Source organism: Macaca nemestrina, chromosome 14, assembly GCF_043159975.1.
Source record: "Macaca nemestrina isolate mMacNem1 chromosome 14, mMacNem.hap1, whole genome shotgun sequence".
Taxonomy (NCBI): Eukaryota; Metazoa; Chordata; class Mammalia; order Primates; family Cercopithecidae; genus Macaca; species Macaca nemestrina.
The window spans coordinates 50,932,055-50,953,460 of record NC_092138.1 but is presented as its reverse complement, the minus strand read 5'-3'; the positions used below and the strand labels follow the sequence as shown (position 1 = coordinate 50,953,460).

General features: G+C 36.4%; 2 protein-coding genes across 2 annotated transcripts; both read left to right on the top strand.

The window, feature by feature from the left end:
- Positions 1 to 2,321: 2,321 nt before the first annotated feature.
- LOC139358304 (interferon alpha-21) lies at positions 2,322 to 2,777 on the top strand. The gene has a single exon (XM_071078868.1). It carries the CDS (start codon positions 2,322 to 2,324, stop codon positions 2,775 to 2,777), a length of 456 nt encoding a protein of 151 aa, XP_070934969.1.
- A 16,472-nt stretch (positions 2,778 to 19,249) lies between these two features.
- LOC105465887 (interferon omega 1) lies at positions 19,250 to 20,447 on the top strand. The gene has a single exon (XM_011714544.3). The coding sequence runs from the start codon at positions 19,436 to 19,438 to the stop codon at positions 20,096 to 20,098; it is 663 nt and encodes a 220-aa protein (XP_011712846.2). The 5' UTR covers positions 19,250 to 19,435; the 3' UTR covers positions 20,099 to 20,447.
- The last annotated feature ends 959 nt before the right edge of the window (positions 20,448 to 21,406 follow it).

Below are 21,406 nucleotides of genomic sequence, written 5' to 3'. Positions count from 1 at the left end.
ACACATTTCTTTCACAAAATAAAATCTGAAACTGGAAGAGATTCTCTTTCTCAATACTTTAGGAATGGGGAAAGGATTCCCTATTTAATAAATGGTGCTGGGAAAACTGGATTGCCATCAGCAGAAAACTGAAACTGGACCCCTTCCTTACACCTAATACAAAAATTAACTCAAGATGGATTAAACCTTAAATGTAAAACCCAAAACCATAAAAACCTTAGAAGAAAACCTAGGCAATAGTGTTCAGGACATAGGCATGGGCAACGATTTTATGATGAAATCACCAAAACCAACTGCAACAAAAGCCAAAATTGACAAATGACATTGAATTAAAGAGCTTCTGCACAGCGAAAGAAACTATGAATCATCAGAGCAAACAGGCACCCTAGAGAATGGAAGAAAATTTTTGCAGTCTACCCATCTGACGAAGGTCTAATATCCAGAATGTACAAAGAACTTAAACAAATTTACCAAAAAAGAAAAAAAAAATCAAAATGTTGGTAAAGGACACGAACAGACACTTCTCAAAAGAAGACTTTTATGTGGCCAATAAACATGAAAAAAGCTCCACATCACTGATCATTACAGAAATGCAAATCAAAACCACAATGAGATACCGTCTCATGCCACTCAGAATGGCGATTACTAAAAAGTCAGGAAATAACAGATGCTGGTGAAGCTGTGGAAAAATGGAAAGGTTTTACACTGTTGGTAGGAATGTAAATTAGTTCAACCATTGTGGAAGACAGTGTGGCAATTCATCAAGGATCTAGAACCAGAAATACCATTTGACCCAGCAATCCCATTTCTAGTAGAAGAAAAAATGAGAAACTTGTAAACCTTCACTTACTAAATAGCTGATTTGCTAAAGCAGAGCTCATTCTATTTAAGGACTCAGCCTCTATAGGGCTGAGACAAACTAACTTCTTATGCAAAATAAAAAGAGTCAGAGTTCAGGACCACTCTGAAAGTTAATTCTTTAGTTGATAATATTCAATATTTATAAATTTATGAATTTAGAACAAAGATGGTCTTTTTTATTCGATAAGAATTGACTTGGATAAGAACTTCTGCAAACCTTTGAAAAATGACAATGATTTAATTGATAATATTTTCTAAGTCACATATGTTTATTGGAATGATACTTCTTCGAAGGTTACAAAAATTAGTTCTCGTAGTATAAAAAAATCTGACATATTACAATAGTGTGTGACTCTCCAACAAGTCTATCCAACAAAATTTGATTGCTTAATATACATCTTTCTCATTGGGTTTTGTTGTGTATCACATGAGAAGCACTGATATTGAGTTAAGGAAGATGCACAAAATATTTGCAAGATCAGTGTCACAAACCTAGGTCAAATAGATGACCGTGATTGGAGGACTTTCTGTCCATTTTTTGCTGGATCTTAAAGTCTTATCACAATTTGTAGCTTTAGCCTGCATAGCTTTGGGCTTCCATTGACTATCTGATGGTTATTACTTATGTTTGATCCTCAGTTTTTCAGGATGTTTTGTAGACTTTGAGAATTAAATGCAAATAGCTTATATTATATGATTTATTTCTACTAAAGTTAGTCACACATCAATATTTATGTTAAGTACTGAAAAGAAAAAAGTGTTGGCAATACTTGGATGAATACTGCAGCTAGTGAAGTTTACAAATTATTTTCTCATATAAAGGAAAATTCAAAGCTTCATATACTATGAGAAAAATTTTAAAAAATTATTCACATTTTTAGCAGTTCTGAATGATTAGGTAGGTAATTACATTCATATTATTAATGTGTATTTACATAGATTTTTATTTTGCATATGTACTTTCACACAACTAAATTTACATGAACAAATTACATTAAAAGTTATTTCACAATTATACTCGTCAAATTAAATTAAATATCAATAGCTTTTAACTTAGATTTTAGTTTAACTTTTCTGTCATTCTTAACTTTACATTGAATAAAAAGAGCAAAGTTTATAGTTTTTATCTGTGAAGTAGAGGTGTACACAGTATACATAAATAGATATGCCAAATCTGTTTTAATAAAAGTTCATGAAGATTTCAATTAGAAAATAATACCATAAAAAGTTTTGAGTGTAGGTGAAAAATAGGCAATGATGAAAAACATCTTTCAACACATGTAGAGAGTGAATAAAGAAAGCAAAAACAGAGATAGAAAGTAAAACTAGAGCATTTAGAAAATGGAAATTAGTATGTTCACTATTTAAGATCCATGCACAGAGCAAGGTCTTCAGAAAACCTGGAGGCCAAGGTTCAAGGTTACCCACCTCAGTAGCCTAGCAATATTTGCAACATCCCAATGGCCCTGTCCTTTTCTTTACTGGTGGCCGTGGTGGTGCTCAGCTACAAATCCATCTGCTCTCTGGGCTGTGATCTGCCTCGGACCCACAGCCTGGGTCATAGGAGGGCCTTGATACTCCTGGCACAAATGGGAAGAATCTCTCCTTTCTCCTGTCTGAAGGACAGACATGACTTTGGATTCCCCCAGGAGGAGTTTGATGGCAACCAGTTCCAGAAGGCTCAAGCCATCTCTGTCCTCCATGAGATGATCCAGCAGACCTTCAATCTCTTCAGCACAAAGGACTCATCCGCTGCTTGGGAACACAGCCTCCTAGAAAAATTTTCCACTGGACTTTTCCAGCAACTGAATGACCTGGAAGCCTGTGTGATACAGGAGGTTGGAGTGGAAGAGACTCCACTGACGAATGTGGACTGCATCCTGGCTGTGAGGAAATATTTCCAAAGAATCACCTGATGGAGAAGAAATACAGCCCTTGTGCCTGGGAGGTTGTCAGAGCAGAAATCATGAGATCCTTCTCTTTTTCAACAACCTTACAAGAAAGATTAAGGAGGAAGTAATGAAAGCTGGTTCAACATGGAAATGATCCATATTGACTAATACACCATTCCACACTTCCTTGACTTCTGCCATTTCAAAGACTCATTTCTGCTATGACCACTACACGAGTTGAATCAAAATTTTCAAATGTTTTCAGGAGTTTAAGGAAACATCATGTTTACCTGTGCAGGCGCTAGTCCTTTACAGATGAGCATGCTGATAGATCTGTTTATCTATCTATTAAAATATTTGTTTATTTTAAGATTTAAATTTTTTCCATATATTATTATGTATACTTTTACATTGTATTTGTTATATCAAAATATCTTCTTTATATTTAGTCAATTTGTTATTTTGCTTTTTTATTAATTTTTAGCATTAAAATTTCTTGTATTATTTGTTTATTCTTTAATAAAGAAATACCAAGACCAAATGTGCAATCTCATTAAAGAATGGGTGGTACAATTCATTTACCCATCATCATTATATCCAAATTGTAAGTAAAAATTGACTTTCTCTAAGCCAAGTTTTATATTGCCCTTAGGATATCTAGGTGAACATAACAAACACAGTTTTCGCTTTCTTGTGTCTTTTATTTTTGTAAGGAAAATAATAACTCTACTTTCTAATACCTGGTACATTAACTGCTATAGTGAGAAGAAATAAAAACAAATGAAATTCAGTAAAACTGAAGGAAGGCATATCAAAAAAATTTTTTTAAAGTAGTAGATATCCTCTATTGTAGAGAAATAGACATCTAAGTGCAAGTGTCTATTGGCGACCTGTATTTTTGTCTGTAATTTAGAAGCAATACTATGAAGTGAAAGCCTGGAAACAGAAGTTGTCACATAGGTTGAATAGAACGAGAAAAAGACTTAAAATTTATTCCTGCAAACTTCAACTTTAAAGGGAGAGAAGAACCAGGAAAGATTTGGAATGGCCATGCATTGGGACAAGACAGAATGTTGTTAAGAGCATATTTAAAACACTGAAACTGCTTAGAAGAATCAATGCATTCATGCAAAATGTGGATTGAAAGTGTCCACTACATCTGGAAAATAGATGGCATTGTCACTTATAGAGCTAGTTGGGTGGAATTAAGCATAGTGGAGTAAGCTGGAAGAGTGAATCAGAGAAGAGAAATCAGTGACAATACATACAGAAAATGATCTTGAAAACTTTGTTTTCAGAATTGGAGGAGAGAAAGAGTGGGACTTTGAAAAGAATGTAGATTTTTTTCTCTGAATAATTTTTACTTTAAAAAATTTATTTGTCTCTGGATAGATTTTGTGAATTTGATGGACTGCCAAACCACTTTAATATATTTAATATTTTGATTTGAAATTATGACATTTTAATTAATTATAATAATTTATCATTGTTTTTCTTCATTATTTTGATTAATACTATGTTAAATGTCATTAAACTGCTCTGTCGATTGAAACCATTCACTACAGTGGGAACACAGATCAGTGCTGACCTTATGAGAACTGGACAAGTGGAAGTAATAAGCGGAAACTGGATCCAAAATGATCAGTTGAAATTAAAGAGCAAATGCAAAACATCCTCTCATAACTTTCCATTTCAATGAAAAAAGCAAAATTAGTAATCATGAGACGTTGAGGACAAGGGATTCTCTTATCGGAAGCTTGAAAAAGGGATATCAAGAAAGGAAACAAACATTTGCTTTATTTACTTACATAGTTCCAGAAAAATTGCATAATATGGCATAGAAACATGCCGTTTTAAAACACAATCTGACAGAAATTTTCTCATATCTTTTGACATTTCTTCTTTGATCCATGAATTACTTAAAAGTGTATTATTTAATGTTCAAATATTTGGGAGTTTTTCAGATATCTTTATGCTACGAGTTTTTGTTTTTGTTTTTGTTTCTGATTTTGTTTTTGAGATGGAGTCGCACTCTGACGCCCAGGCTGGAGTGCAATGACGCAATCTCGGCTCACTGCAACCTCCGCCTCCCGAGTTCAAGCGATTCTCCTGCATCAGCCTCCCAAGTAGTTGGAATTACAGGAACCTAATTTTTGTATTGTTAGTAGAGATGGGGTTTCGCCCTGTTGGCCAAGCTGGTCTCAAACTCTTAACCTCAAGTGATCCACATGCCTCAGCCTCCCAAAGTGCTGGTATTACAGGCATGAGCCACTGTGCCTGGACTATGCTACTGTTTTCTAGGTTTGTTTCGCTTGAAATTAAAGAGCATACTCTATCATTTTAATTCTTTTCATTAAACAGAAACTTGTTTATAACCCAGCATATGATCTATATTGGTGTCCGAAAGAAGTCTGTAGAAAAGCACATTATATATAGCAACCATTTTACTATGTGTATCAAAATATAAAGTCAATTCTGCTTTCTAATGAGTAGTGTGTTCATGGTATAATTTTTCCATCTTTAACTTTAACGTATCTGTGTTTTTATATATAAAGTTGGATCTTTTTGTTTGAGTCTTGGTTTGCTTGGTTTTTGGTTTTTATTTTGCTTTTGTTTTCCCAGTATAGCAATCTCTACTTTTTTATTGGAAAGTTTAGACAATAAACATTTAATCTAATTATGTATATGTTTGGGTGTATGTTTCCCATCTTGCTTATTTTATTTCTTCCTGTGGTCCTGGTTCCCTTCTTTCTTAATTTCTTGCCTTCTCCTAAATTAGTTTACTGTTTTTAATAATTCCCTCTTATCTCCACTATCATTTTATCTGCTATTCTTCTAGTCTGTTTTGTTTAAATTTTAGTTTTTTTGTAGTATTCATCACATAATATTTTAAGTTATCATATACTACCTAGAAATTGAGCTATTGTGCTGTATTTATTACTGCTACATGTGTTTTATATCACTGAATAAATTTTTTTTTGTTTTTTTAATTAAAGTCTAATACTTTACATTATTTTGTGTAGCTCCAAGTTTTCATCTGATATGATTTCATCTCTGCTTGAAGAGATTTTTAAACGATATTTGTAGTATACGTCTGGTAGTGATGAATTCTCTTAACTTCTGTTTCCCTGAAAAAGTCTTAATTTTACTTTCATTTTTGAAGTATATATTTGCTGGATATAACATTCCAGATTAACAAGTTTGGTGTTATTTTTTCCTTTCAACTTTTAAACATGCCATTTAATTGGCATCTACCTTGCATGCTATTTAATGAGATGTTTGAAAGCATTCTTATCTTTATATGTAATGTGTTTTTTATCGGTAACTGCTTTTAAGATTTTTCTTTATCACTTGTTCTCAGCAATTTTATAATGATGTGTTTTGTTGTGGTTTTAAATATATATTCGTGTTTATGCTGCCTGAAATTTATTGAGCTTCTTGAATTCATAAATTTTTTTGTTTTGTTTTAATCCAATTCAGAAAATCACCTGACATTATTTCTTCAAATATTTTCATTAACTCCCCTCTTCCTTCTTCTGGCACTCCAAGTATCAGAGGTTCATTTCATTCCATGCTTCCTTTTTGACAGATTCTACTGTTTGTCTTTAAAGTAACTCAGCTTTACCTCTACACTTAATTATCTCATTCAAAGTATTACATTTTTTATCTCAAAAATTTGATATTGATTTTTATTTATGTCTTCTGTTTGTTTTCTTCACTAAACCTCCAGGAAGAAAGTCAGGTAAGTTATGAAACACAAGATTTTTGTTTGTTTATTTGTTTGCTTGCTTGCATTAGGGTCACATTCCAGAGCTGTCTGTCATCCAATTTCTGTAAAATTATGCTGCATATATTTTTTTGTCAGTTCTGTCATTGTTAAGGTAGTAGGACAAGCTCTAACCTTCTTAATAGTTAATAAAACTTGTACTGTACAAATTCTCTTTCAAAAAATCTTATGTCTGTCCTGTATTCCATCAAGATCATATTTTCATCTATTGTTTGACAGGAGACTTTGCATTGATTTTTAGTAAACACGATCACCAGAGAGTCATTTTACTGAAATATCACTTTTACCATTTTAATATCAGATAAGTTCTTTCTTGTAAATCTAATTACCACTATAATATAACATTTTTTAGGAATCATGTATTTTAACAATCTAGTTACCTAAGTTTTCTTTTTGTCACATTGTTTTTACTGTTATTTAAAAATGTGCCTCAGCCGAGTGCAGTGGTTCACACCTATAATCTCAGCACTTTGAGAGGCCAACGCAGGCCGATTGCTTGAGCCAGGAGTTTGAGACCAGCCTGGGCAACATGGAAAAATCCCATCTCTCCAAAAATAAACAAACAAAACAAAACAAAAATTAGCGGGGCATGGTGGCGCATGTCTTTAGTACCAGCTACCAGGGAGGCTGAGGTAGGAGAATGGCTTGAGTCCAGGAGGTCGAGGCTGCAGTGAGCCATGAGTATGTCACTGCACTCTATCCAGCTTGGGCAACAGAGTGAGACACTGTCTAAAAGAAAAAAAAAACAAAAACAATCTTTATTATTCTCATTATTCTTATCTATCACTTCCTTTCTTTCTGACTAAGTTAAGACTTGGTCTATAAGTAGAACAATGATTTCATAAAAATTGTTAACTTTTAGGGATTCACAAATAATCATTTTATAATGAACATAACAATCTGGGACAGTTCCTTTATAAGATGGAAAAGTGAAACTGGATCAGAATACTTCTCTTCCCCAGTATTGAAATTAAAGAGCAATATAGGGTGAAAATCAGTTTAAAAATACAGCAACATCCATGAATGAAAGATGGCCAATGAGCAAGAGTGTATAATTTGGGGATTAAAATGTATCAAAATTTCAAACTATAAAATTTAATTACTTATGCAATATAGAATTCTGCATTCAATCTAGATTCAGCCAGGACACATCTGTGATCCTAGGTAATTCAATTAGCCCCTCTGAGCCTCAGTTTTCACAAATGTAAAATAAGATGGAAATAGTCCTGGAGTTTCTGCATCAGAAAAACTAAAACATTTTAAAGCACTTAGCAGAGTATCTTCCAGAGTGCTTAAGAGATGGTGACTATTTTCTTATTGATTCATACAGGTCTATATAAGAATAGTGAACTCTCCTATTCCACTGTCTGTAAGTGGCTGCAAAATGCTGACAGTCTAAAAAAAGAGAAATGGGAGTTCTGAAGAAGACTCAAAGTTAGATACCATTTGACACTGAAGATATATAATTAACATTTAATCAAAAATTGATGTTTTGTAAATATCTGGTACAGGGATTAGTCTCCTAAACTGAAGTTAAAAGTGTATATAATATATATTATTATATTATGTATAACATATATTTTAATATAATAACTATTTTAACAATATATTATAGAGTACATTATAGTTCACAATACATATAATATATAGTAGGTAATACATAATATATACAGATATGTGTATATATGTGTGTATATAAATGCCTTTGCACATTTGTGTGCATATACACACACGCACACACACTTCATTTGCTAATTCTGTTGCCTGCCACACTTTTCTTTCCTCCCTGCTTAGCGGATCCCATTCTTTCATTCCTATATCGTAATAGTTTCCTCCCTCTCCAGTGTAGAAATCTCCAGTGTGCCCTCCACATTCACTCCTCATTAACCTGCACTGCCCACTCATATAGCTGCTTTCTCTTCCATTGTGGTTTCTGGCTGTCAATTTCTCCCTAAAGTGTACACAATTACCAATTGAAAGCAATAGTTGAGTGCAAATTTTTGGTTTTTCAGAAACTCACGTATGAGAGGCCTTTTTCTCTCCTGGTAAGTATTTTTGGAATTAAGGGAATATTCCTGTTACAATGACATAATAGCAGTTGTAGCAAAAAGGAAATAGAGGGCAGGATGCATTTTACCCTGGAGGTTATCAAAAGATTTACAGAGGAAGAGAGCCACCTACTGATCGTGACCGACAGAAACAGCAGCCAAGTCTGGCAGGCAGCCTTCTCTTCTATGCACAATCCTGTTCCCTGGCAGGAGATTTTTCTCCAGAGCTAAAAGGGGCTCTTTCCTGAAAAGAATTGACCTCAATTCTGAAAGTTTATTTCCTTAGCTTTGTGTCTTACAGAAGGGAAATATGCCAGCTTCAAGCAGGACAGGGCCTCCTTTTTGGGCAATGGGCAGCTATGTGGAGAAAGAAAGGGTCAGGATGTGTCCCTTGCCTCCAGCCTGCTCAGGCTTCCAGGACCTCTTGACATGTATTGAGCTACACTAGGAATCTGTACAGCCTGCCCATCTGGGTATAGAACTGCAAGGAAAATAAAGAAAAAACTCTTGTTTGATATTACATGAATTCTTTTTTAAAAGATACCTTGCTAATTTACAAATTCACTCCTATGAGATCATGTCACTTGATTTTGTAGTTAGGAGAAAATTCTCATTGTTGCTTTGAATTTTGACAGACTTGTATCCCTTCCAGTAGTAGTAAGATACAGCAAGACGTAAGTAAAGGAATTTCAGAGACTATAATAATTGCCAAATGAAAGCATGTGGTCCATTGGGTAAAATTTAGGAAGCATTAGTTTGTGCAATGTTGTAATTGAAGAAGTTAATCAGGAAGTTTATGTGAATTGCTCAGCTAGCAGGAAGGGACTTCGGTGGAGGAGGAATCTTTCAGATGTTTGTTCACATTACAAACCCAATGTTTAGATTTCTTCTTGCTAGATGGGAGGAGGGATGAGTTGGGAAACTCAAAGTTATAATATTTGACAATATTTTTATCCTTGCCTTTCTTTCTTTGTCCACTGTTTATGGGCGTTCAGTTCAGGAGCAGGCAAAAAAAATATTTCTGGACTCATCTGGGTCAGTCTCTCTCTCTCTCTCTCTCTCTCTCTCTCTCTCTCTCATTGCTTAACACCTTTCAAATATTATGACCCCTTCAATTCTTTGGTTTTTTTCTTGATGCTGCTTATTTTTCTAATGTAATTTTCCTTTTTTGTTGTTTGTCATTTTATGTTCGGTGGGCAAACATTCCATGATTTTGCTCTGCATTCTTACCTTACCCTGAAAAACTCTGTAATTATATCCCAGTTATATCCAATGTTAAAAGAAAAAAATTATGCAAGTTACATTTCGCAGAGTTTAATTGAGCAAAAACTGATTTGCAAATGGGGCAGCTCTCAGAGCAGAACACGTTCAGAGAAATTTGAGGCTGCCCCATGATAGGATTACATTTATCAACAGAAAAAGGAAAGTGATATACAGAAAAAAAAGAAGTGAGGTACATAAAGAGTTAGATTGGTTATAGCTTGGCATTAGCCTTATTTGAACATGTTTTGAATAAGCAGCCACCTGTGATTGACCGAAGCACAAGTGTGATAATTGGCTGGGACTCAGCTATTCATTACAGAAGTATACTCCAAATTAGGCTTTCAGATTATTTAGGTACTAAGTTACATTACAATTCATTACGTAAGAACTACGTGAGTACAGAAGCTTTCTCAGGCTAAATGTAGTTTAACAAGCTTTTCTTTGTGGTTAGCCTCTCAATTTTGAGAAATTGACCATAACTTTTGGTGTTGTTACCACTCTCTGTTATCATTTTAAATGGACGTCTTTGGTCTCAGTATGAAATTCACAATTTTCAACAACACATTAGTTGAAAAATTCTTTATGTTCTTGCTGATCTAGTTAAAGTAAGATCATTAAATGTTCAATGGATGACTGCATACAAAACATTTAAGACTTGAGAGGATACAGTGCACCACGGGGAATATTATGATGACTATCAAGAGGATAATTTCAAAAACCCAAAGGGTACTCCTTAACAAAAGTCCTTGTGAAATAAACTGAACCAAATCAAACAAGTCAAAGTGCAGGCAACGTAGGCAGTTAAGCAGTATTTGAGTCTAATTTTTTCCCAAATTAAAAATTAGCTTCCAATTTTACATAATCAGTACCCAACTACCACCAAGAGCAAGACCCCAGGAGTCCCACTAGGGAAACTAGCTTGTCTTTGTCTATTTGAAGGTTAGTCCTAATTCTGGTTGTTGACTATTTTGGCCTCTGATCATATGAGCTATTATGGGACGTTCAGGGAAAGTTAATCAAAAGGCAGGAGTGAGCCAAGCCAAATAGAATGATCCAAACCAGTGAGGAGGCAGAATGGAATAAGCAGATTCTCCACAGACCCAGCCCTCAGTGACTGGAAAAAGGAAAACCTAGTTGTGCTTGAGCAAGGATCAGTTAAATTTATTTACCTATAAATCTTCATAGCTACTGAACAAAGCCCAATGGAAATTTACGTTTTTTTTTGTGGTTTATTTATAGCATGCTGTAAGGGTATATAACCACATTTGCTGAAAAAGGACTTTATTGGATTTAATCTGGTGACATTATACAAGCAATTACTTTTACCAACATGGTAATTCCTAAGTCTCAAAAGTGTATTACCTGAAAGCAAAATATCCTTTTTTTCAGGCAACACTTGAATAGGTTTTCTATATTTGGTAATGATCAGATTATTAATTGGAAAGATTAGAATGCTGTTTCTACTGAGTGTAAAGAATCAAGTAACAGTGATGTTCAGAGCTTCAAGATTAGCTTTTCACTCTTCCGTTGAAGTGTCAGCGTGACTCTCATTGAGAACACAGACATTGGCATTAGTAGATTTGTTTTCTGACTTTTTTTGGTAGTAGCCCACAAACCCAACAATTGCTCTGGTTTTGTGTTAGAACATAAGCTTAAGCTAAAGCTTGCACTGATTATGGTCCCATGTACGTTCCTGTACAAAAACAAGAGAAATGATTAGGACAGCATGAAGTTAGGTATGCAGTTCCAAGAATCTGAAGGAGTTTTTTTGAGTTGTGAGATGTGGACCAAAGGTTTGAGGCCTTGAAGCTTTACTGCAGTGTAGGTAATAAGAAGAACTTGGTATGGTCCCTTAAAATGGAGTTCAAAGTCAGTATTCCTCTGATGTCTTTTCTAAAAGACACGAACTCTAGGTTCTAGGTCATGAAGAATTTGATTGTCCTCAGTTGGTGGATCATGAAAAACTTCTGAGAGACAGAGAGAGAGCCAAGATGGCCAACTAGATACAGCCAGGAAGAACTTCTCTCACCAAGAAAGACCAGATCATCAAGTAGACTGGCACATTTTAAACAGATCTTTGGAAAGAAGGCATGAAGAGTGGATGGAGGGATGACACAGACCCCAGGCTGAAAGGGGAGGAAGTTGGGAACCCTGCATTTGGTTGCCAAGCTCCAGGACTTATTCCTGACTTGAAGCAGCTTCTGGGGAAGGGGTAAGTAAAATAGGCATAGAGTGAGCCACTCTTGTCATGGACCTCTGGAACCCTAGCTTCAGGAGACCCCATAACCCCCATAGACATTTGAGCTGGCAGGGCTAGCTACCTGGAGAGTTGAAAAAGACAGAACTCCAGCCTGCATGGAGCTGAGGGTTTGTGTAGGAAGAGCTGCAATGGAGCACAGCTCATTCCCCAAGGCTCACATGCTCCTCTAGGTGGCTTTAGCCTTTTTTGGCTGCTGGACCTGGACGGAACAGGTCTATTTTCCCACAGGATGGACCAGTCCAATGTGAGCACCCCAAGATCTACCAGCCTATCCCAGTGACTCTGCCTGTCTACACCCACTTTCAGCATGGCCTCTACTGCCAAGCCGAGGCACTTGCCAGTGGGCACTGCCTTAGTTCTTTCACCAACAGACCCTACCTAATAGTTAGAGATCTGCAAATGGGCCCCTGCTGGCAAGCACCCACCCACACACCCCCCACCAGGGCTCACTCACTGTAGACTTTCCCTGCTGCTTTCCCAGCATGTCGTACATGGGGCTCCCTGCTGCCCACCACCTCCCCACTGAAGTATTTTGGGCAGCACCCCTCATTGGAGTGCTGTTGCCAGCATACAAGGAACACCTTGGCCTCAAGGTTAAGCATAGCATAGCAGATGCTTAACCTTGAGGGACCAGAGAAAAAAAGCCGTAGTCCTGATCCCAGCACCCCCACACCCCAGCATTAAAACATGAAGTTCAGGAGTGCTGAGCTGAAACTTGTACCCCTGAAATCATTCAGAAATGAAACCAATCAACTAAACCCAACTTATACCATAGTCAAACTCTCAAGGGCATCAAAGAATGTAAAATTTTAAAACCCCACCCAAAGGACAGCAACTTCAAAGACTAAAGAAATATCAACCTATACCGATGAAAAAGAATCAGCACAAGAACTCTGGCAATTCTAGAAACCAGAGTGTCTTCTTACCTCCAAATGACCACACTAGCTTCTCAGCAGTGGTTCTTAATTGATGGCTAGAACAACAGACATAGAATTCAGAATCTGTATGGAAATGAAGACCATTGATATTCAAGAGAAAGTTGAAATCCAATCCAAGGAATGTAAAGAATCCAATAAAACAATACAAGAGTTGAAAGATGAAATAGCCATTTTGAAAAAGAAACGGCTGATCTTCTAGAGCTGAAAAACAAGAATTATATAACACAGTCAGAAGTATTAACAGCATAATAAACCAAGCTGAGGAAGGAATCTCAGAGCTTGAAGACTCAGAGCTTCCCCAACCTTTCTAAAGAAGTTGACATACAAATTCAGGAAATTCAGAGAACCCCAGCAAGAAACTATACAAAATGAACATACCAAAGTCACATAGTCATCAGATTCTTTGACATTAACATGAAAGAAAAAATATTAAAGAAAGCTAGAGAGAAGGGGCAGGTCACCTATAAAGGGAACCCCATCAGGCTAACAACACACCTTTCAGCAGAAACCTCACAAGCCAGAAGAGATTGGGGGCCTACATTCAGCATCCTTAAAGAAAAGAAATTCCAACCAAGAATTTTATATCCAGCCAAACTAAGCTTCCTAAGCAAAGGAGAAATAAAATCCTTTTCAGATAAACAAATGCTAAAGAAACTTGTTACCACCAGACCTTCCTTATAAGAGGTCCTTAAGAAAGTGTTTAACATGGAAATGAAAGACTATTATCAGCCATCACAAAAACACACTTAAGTACATAGGCCACTGACACTATAAACCAACTGTAGTCCAACTCTACATAACAGCAGGCTAACAACACAATGACAGGATCAAATCCTCACATGTCAATATTAACCTTGAATGTAAATGGGTTAAATGCCCCCATTTAACAGACCGAGTAGCAAGATGGATAAAGAAGCAATATCCAAATGTATGCTGTCATCAAGAAATCCATCTTACATGAAATGATATCCATAGACTCAAAGTAAAGAGATGGAGAAAGATCTATCAAACAAACAGAAAAATAAAGAGAGTAGGGGTTACTATTCTTATTTCAGATGAAACAGACATTAAACCAGTACAATCAACAAGAACAAAAAGTGGCATTACATAAAGAGCTCTATTCAACAAGAAGACTTACTACCCTAAATATATATGCACCCAAAACTAGAGTGCCCAGAGTCATAAGTTTTTAGAGACCTACAAAGAGACTTAGATAACCACACAATAATAGCAAAAGACTTCCAAACCCCACTGACAGTGTTAGACAGATCAACAAGGCAGAAAATTAACAAATACATTTGAGACCTAAATGCAACACTTGATTAAATGTACCTAACAGATATCTACAGAATACTCCACCCAACAACAGCAGAATACACATTCTCGTCTGCACATGGCGCATACCCTAAGGTTGACCACATGCTTGTCCATAAAGCAATTCTCAACAAATTAAAAAAAAATAATGCCAAGCGCACTCCTGGACCATGGTGCAACAATAATTGAAATTAATACCAAGAAGTTCTCTCAAAACCATGTAACTACATGGAAATGAGACAGCCTATTCCTGGATGACTTTCAGGTAAACAAAGAAATTAAGGCAAAAATGAAGAAATTCTTGGAAACTAATGAAAACAAAGATACAACCTTCCAGAATCTCTGGGGCACAGTTAAATCAGTATTAGGAGGAAAATTAATAGCATTAAATGGCTACATCGAAAAGTCAGAAAGATCCCAAATTAGCAAGTTAACATCACACCAAGAATAACTAGGAAAACAAGAGTAAAACAACTCCAAAGCTTGCAGAAGAAAAGAAATAACCAAAATCGGAGTTCAACTGAAAGAAATTGAGATATCAAAATCCATACAAAAAAGAAACAAAAACAAAGGTTTGATTTTTGAAAGAATAAATAAGGTTGATATACTACTAGCTAAACTAATAAAGAGAAAAAGAGAGAAGATCCAAATAAACACAGATATGACAAAAATGATGTTACACCAACCTCACAGAAATACAAAAAACTCCACAGACTGTTTTGAACACTTCTATGAACACAAACTGGAAAACCTAGAATAAACGGATACGTTCCTGGAAACATTTAACCTCCAAAGATTGAATCGGGAAGAAATTGAATACTCAAACATACCAATAATAGGTTCTGAAATTGAATCAATAAAAAAAAAAAAACTTACCAACAATAAAAAGCCCTGGATCAGATGGATTCACAGCCAAATTCTACTAGACAAAAAACGAACTGATACCAATCCTATTGAAACTATTCCAAAAAATACCTTGATCATTTTATCCATTAATGGTGATTATTGTATTATTTTATTTTACTTTGTTTTAGAGATAGGGTCTCACTCTGACACCCAGGCTGGAGTGCAGTGGCAGGATCATAGCTCACTGTAATCTCCAGCTTTCGGGCTCAAGCGATCCTCCCGCTTCAACTTCCTGAGTAGCTGGGGCTACAGGTGCATGCCACAATGCACAGCTAAGTATTTTTGTAGATACAGTGTCTTGCTATGTTGCTCAGGCTGGTCTTGAACTCCTGCGTTGGCCTCCCAAAGTACTGAGACTACAGGGAAGAGCCACCATGTCCAGCCAATGGTGATTTTGATGACAAGTTTCTTTCAATCCTGTCATTATATTTTAGGATTTTTTTAATATGATGAGGTTAGAAAAATAAAGACAACTATACTAAGTACTGTGGTGGAGTTTGGGGTTAAAATAAGATTATCCTTGGTAAGTATCCCTTCACACTGCTTCTATATAGAAAGTACATAGAGTCTGCCATCTGGCTTATACGATAGGTCTTTTTGGCACTGGACGCTCAACCATTGTCTGGTAAGATTAGGAGGAGAAGAAATTCCTACTTGGAATCTATCAGTAGACAAAACAAAGTCTGGCCTGGAGGTGAGTTGTCCCTTTCAGAAATAAAAACAGTAGGCTGACCTGAAGGAAATGTCCTGGGGAATCAATGACATCCTCAGGGAGAAACTCAGAGCCCATATGGCTGGGCTATTATTAGACTAGAAATTGTTAGGTCCTTTCTGTTTATTCTTAAAATGACAAAACCTCAAGAGTCAAATATAAAAAGGCTTCTAAGTGTCTGCAGTTGATGAGTCAATAAAGGTTTTACTGTAATTCAGTGAATTAATTACTCATTAAATCTTAGCCCTTTTTTACAATTGGCAGAAAAAGATACTCAATTTTGATTATTTAAAAGGTCTACTTTTACTTAGGACTTAAAATTAGTTCAATTTACTCACAACACACACCCGTTGCTCTGTCTACAAAGTAATAGATGGCAACACATTGGTATGTGATGTGGAACTCTGAATCCCTTGTCATCTCACCTGTCCTGCTCACCTGACTTCATGCCCTGACCTCTCCTTGGTTTATAAATTCTCTGCTCATACCCACCCTCCACTTCCGTTGATGGGGTCTTCCAGAGAAGCCACTATACTGACTACCCCTAAAGGTTTCACCTAAAATCATTGGCGTTTTCAGAATAGCTCATCTCTCCAGATATATATTTCTCTCCAGAAAGTTGCATAAATGAGTAGAATCTAAATATGGTTATTGAAAAGATTGAGTTAATATTTTCAAATATCTTAGAACAGAGACTGGTCTTAGTCAATATGCAACAAATTCCAATGTTATCATTTTTAGTATCATCGTCATCATTATTATCCAGATAAAGAGCAGAATCTTTGGGATTATCCAGTTCTCTTTATTTTTTACCCTGGGTTTCTCAAAGCACTCTTTTCATTGCCTAGGTGGATTTATTAACTTGGTAGCGTGCTCAGGCAAGGCTGACATCTATTATCCTGCCAGAGGAGGCCGCTTGTTCTAGTAATTGGGGACTGGTTGACAATCTCTTGTGAGCTGGTTGGCGTGACGCCTCCCTTTCCTCCTCAGAACTGATCCTATGTATATTAAATGAAACAAAAGAGCAAGTGTCTGGTCTTGCAAAGCTAAGAGCAATTCATTGACCCAGGACTTGGTCTTCTCTGAGCCTCTAGCAGAAACAGTCGTTTCCCTGCCTTTGTGTACCTCAACATTGGGCTCATTCTTCCCCTCTGCCAGAATCCCTAGTCATCGATGTTGCTGCATTTTATTTTGCTAACTTATACTTGGCCATTTTATGAGCAGAAAGCCACTTCCCTTCTTTCACTTTCATGATATTCAGACTTACGTTTTCTGTTTTCTTTCTTGCCCCAAAACAACTATCAAGTTTTGCTTTCTAAGAAAGTTGAAATGAAAAAGAAAAAAATCTGAAGTCATGTAAATTACAGATAAAAATAGCATGGCTCCTTTGTCTTTCTTTTACTTCCTTTAATTTGTGTTATTTTGTCATGAACTAGAATGTAATGCAGAAGCAGCAAGACAAACCTTGCCCAGTAAACCACTATGTGAAAATAAGATACAAAATTTTAAAATAAAAAATTACAAATAAGTAAAGTAAGGAAGACTCTTTCTCCCTGACAGCAAAGTCCGGGTCTAACTTCCCTGCACTGTCAGAGTGAGTCAGAGATAGAGGAGGAAAGAACCCTTAGATAGAATTGCAATGACTGGATGAGCAGCTGAAGACCACTAGTTTCTGTAATATAAGCTTCTAATGAAAGACAACACCACCATTGATCCCCTGTGCCCACCTGAGAAACACTGAGGATAAGAAATGTTCAATAGCTTACGTAAAAGAATTGAACAATAAAAACCATATCAGGATTCCAAGCTGGGATACTGACATAGCCAGAAGAGCACTATTGACCCCAGTCAGCAAATGGTGGAAAATTATTTGACTAATGAAGGTAAAATGATTATAATTGGGTAATCCTTTCACCTTCCTTAGACAAAAGAAACCTTTGCTATCAGTATCTGAGGGCTGTCAAAACTTTTGACACCTGGACACATGGGTCAGGAGAAAAGGAGATCGTCCCTGAGAGCTAGGGTCCTTCAGACAAACACTCTAGGGACACTGGCAAGGGTCTTGGAGGGTTAATTGTTTTGCTCACAAAGCAACCACTCCTCTCTCACCAAAAGAGTTCTGAAGTTATCAGGATGTTGTGAGACTGCTCCCTGGGAGTGAGTCTGGAAGAGTTTGGGTTGAGAGTACTTGTTACTCTAGAGGAAAAGGTATTACTAGATGTGATAAATACCTTGTGAGTGAGGAGATGCTGGGAAAGTAAAATATCTGAGAATTACAATCTCCACATCCATATGCACCTGTAAAGAATCAGGATTCCAGCTGTGATATTGACACAGACAGGGGAGCACTATTGTCCTCAGTAAGCAAATGATGGAAAGAAAAGGCAATGTATATTAATCCTCACCTGTGGTCCCAGTGAAGCGTAACCACATGGACCTGCATGAATGTTTTCTAGAAGGAAGAAAAACATTAGAGAAGCTCATTCGCTAATCATCATCATCCTCTGTTGTGAATAAAACAGCAAACAAACCTGCGTTTTTGGCTCACATCTGTAATTCCAACTACTTGGGAGGCTGAGGCAGGAGGCCTCAGTTTCAGGCCAGAAGTTTGCAATCAGCCTGAACAACATAGTGGGATCTCATCTCTAACAACAACAACAACAAAAAATCAGCCAGACATGATGGTGCACACCTGTAGTCCCAGCTACTCAGGAGGCTGAGGCACGGAGATTGCTTGAGCCTAGGAGTTAAAGGCTGCAGTGACCTCTGATCATGCCACTACACACCAACCTGGGTGACAGATTAAGACCTCATCTCTAATATCTCTAAAAAACAAACAAACAAACAAACAAACAACAGCAAAATCCTGTTCTTGGTTCTAAAGAGCTTATTTGCTGCAGATAATCTTGTATATCCTAAAGCAAATATAGAAACCCATAGGGCCTGACTTCCTATGTAAAGTAAGGAGGGTAAAAATGGAAGTTAAGGGTTAAAATTTTGTTTCTAGAACACAGAAAAGGATTTTTTTCATATATATATATGAACATATATTATATATACAAATATATATTATATACACATATATACAAATATATATTATATACACATATATTATATATACATGTATTCCGTATATAATGTGTATATATAAATATATAATATATAAAGTTAGTGTAGTGTGAGTGTATCTGATTATTTACATACATATAGTATATACACTTATGACTTTAGTACCAAAACATTTTTCATTTGATTAAGCATTCATTTGTACTGACACAGCTGAAGTTTACTCGAGTTTAGCTGAAGTCTAATGCAAAATTGATAGATTGTTGTCATCCTCTTAAAGTCATAGGGAGAATACACAAATGAAAACAAAAAAAGAAAGTGAAAGTACAGAGAAATGTTCAGAAAATGAAAACCATTTGTTTCCTATTAAAAGCCATGCATACAAGGAATGTCTTCAGAAAACCTAGGGTCCAATGTTAAGCCATATCCAGCTCAGCAAAGCCAGCAGCACCCTCATTTCCCAATGGCCCTCCTCTTCCCTCTGCTGGCAGCCCTAGTGATGACCAGCTATAGTCCTGTTGGATCTCTGGGCTGTGATCTGCCTCAGAACCATGGCCTACTTAGCAGGAACACCTTGGTGCTTCTGCACCAAATGAGGAGAATCTCCCCTTTCTTGTGTCTCAAGGACAGAAGAGACTTCAGGTTCCCCCAGGAGATGGTAGAAGGGAGCCAGCTGCAGAAGGCCCAGGTCATGTCTGTCCTCCATGAGATGCTACAGCAGATCTTCAGCCTCTTCCACACAGAGCACTCCTCTGCTGCCTGGAACACGACCCTCCTAGACCATCTCCACACTGGACTTCATCGGCAACTAGAACACCTGGAGACCTGCTTGGTGCAGGTAATGCGAGAAGGAGAATCTGCTGGGGCGATTAGGAGCCCTGCACTGACCTTGAGGAGGTACTTCCAGGGAATCCGTGTCTACCTGAAAGAGAAGAAATACAGCGACTGTGCCTGGGAAGTTGTCAGAATGGAAATCATGAAATCCTTGTTCTTATCAACAAACATGCAAGAAAGACTGAGAAGTAAAGATGGAGACCTGGGGTCATCTTGAAATGATTCTCATTGATTCATTTGCCATATAGCACTTGCACATGTGACTCTGGTCATTTCAAAAGACTCTTATTTCTGCTTTAATCACAAAATTGATTGAATTAATTCTGCAAGTACTTTGTCAATATATTAAGTTAGTATATGTTAAAAAGACAGGTTCTGGGGCATCAGTCCCTAAGATGTTATTTATTTTTACTTATTTATTTATTCTTACATTTTATCATATTTATAATATTTACATTCTTATATAACAAATGTTTGCCTTTACATTGTATTAAGATTACAAAACATATTCAGCTTTCCATTTGGTTAAATATTGTATTTTGTTATTTATTAAATTATTTTCAAACAAAACTTCTTGAAGTTATTTATTCTAAAACCAAAATTCAAGCACTAGTTTTCTGAACCAAATCAAGGAATGGATGGTAATATATACTTACCTATTCATTCATTCCATTTACATAATATGTATAACGTGAGTATCAAAGTGGCATATTTTGGAATTGATGTCAAGCAAAGCAGGTGTACTCACTGCATGACTCTATCAAAAGATCTCGTGCAACCAATAAATATATACACTTACTATGTACCCACAAAAATTTAAAAAGTTATTTTAAAAAAGAAATACAGATGAATAAAGACAGTTTCTTTCTGTGTTGAATAGTTTTCATTCTTACAGGAAAAGAAACAGTAAAGCTGTACCAATTTCACCATATGAAACACTACAAAGATAAGGAAAAGAAAATGATGTTCTCATACTAGAAGCTTTAGGTGCAAATGATGATGAGAAAGAACAATACTAGATGTCCTTTCTAAGGTGCCTGGGAGACATGAAATTGCGGAAATCTTATTGACAGTTAGGAATATGGGTCTAGAGTGAACAACGAATGCCATGGGCAAAGGAATACCTTTTAAGATTCTTTTAAGATTCTTAATTTAAGATTCTTTATTTAAGATTCTTTATTGCATGTCTGGTAACAAGGACATAGGAATGAATGTAATCACTTATAAACAGAGGGGACAATGACATGAGGACATAACCTTGTCCTGCAGACCCTCAGCATTCAAAGGTAGTGCAGAGAAGCAGAGAAGGAGAATATGTAAAGGAGGCTGAGGTAAAGTAGCCAGTGCAGTTAGAAAGAGAAATTGGAAAGAATTAGGGAGAGTCTAACAAGGGGAAGACAGTGGTGCTTTCAGGGAAGGTGAGGGCTGAACTGTCCTAGCGAACCTGGAAACAGACTCCATTGATGACCTTAGGAGGATCTGGGTTAGTAGAATGAATGGGATAAAAACACAATTGGAGTAAGTT

Bases quoted from the DNA above. Each gene is read 5' to 3' on its own strand.
- LOC139358304 (XM_071078868.1), top strand. From the start codon at position 2,322: ATGGCCCTGTCCTTTTCTTTACTGGTGGCCGTGGTGGTGCTCAGCTAC.
- LOC105465887 (XM_011714544.3), top strand. From the start codon at position 19,436: ATGTCTTCAGAAAACCTAGGGTCCAATGTTAAGCCATATCCAGCTCAG.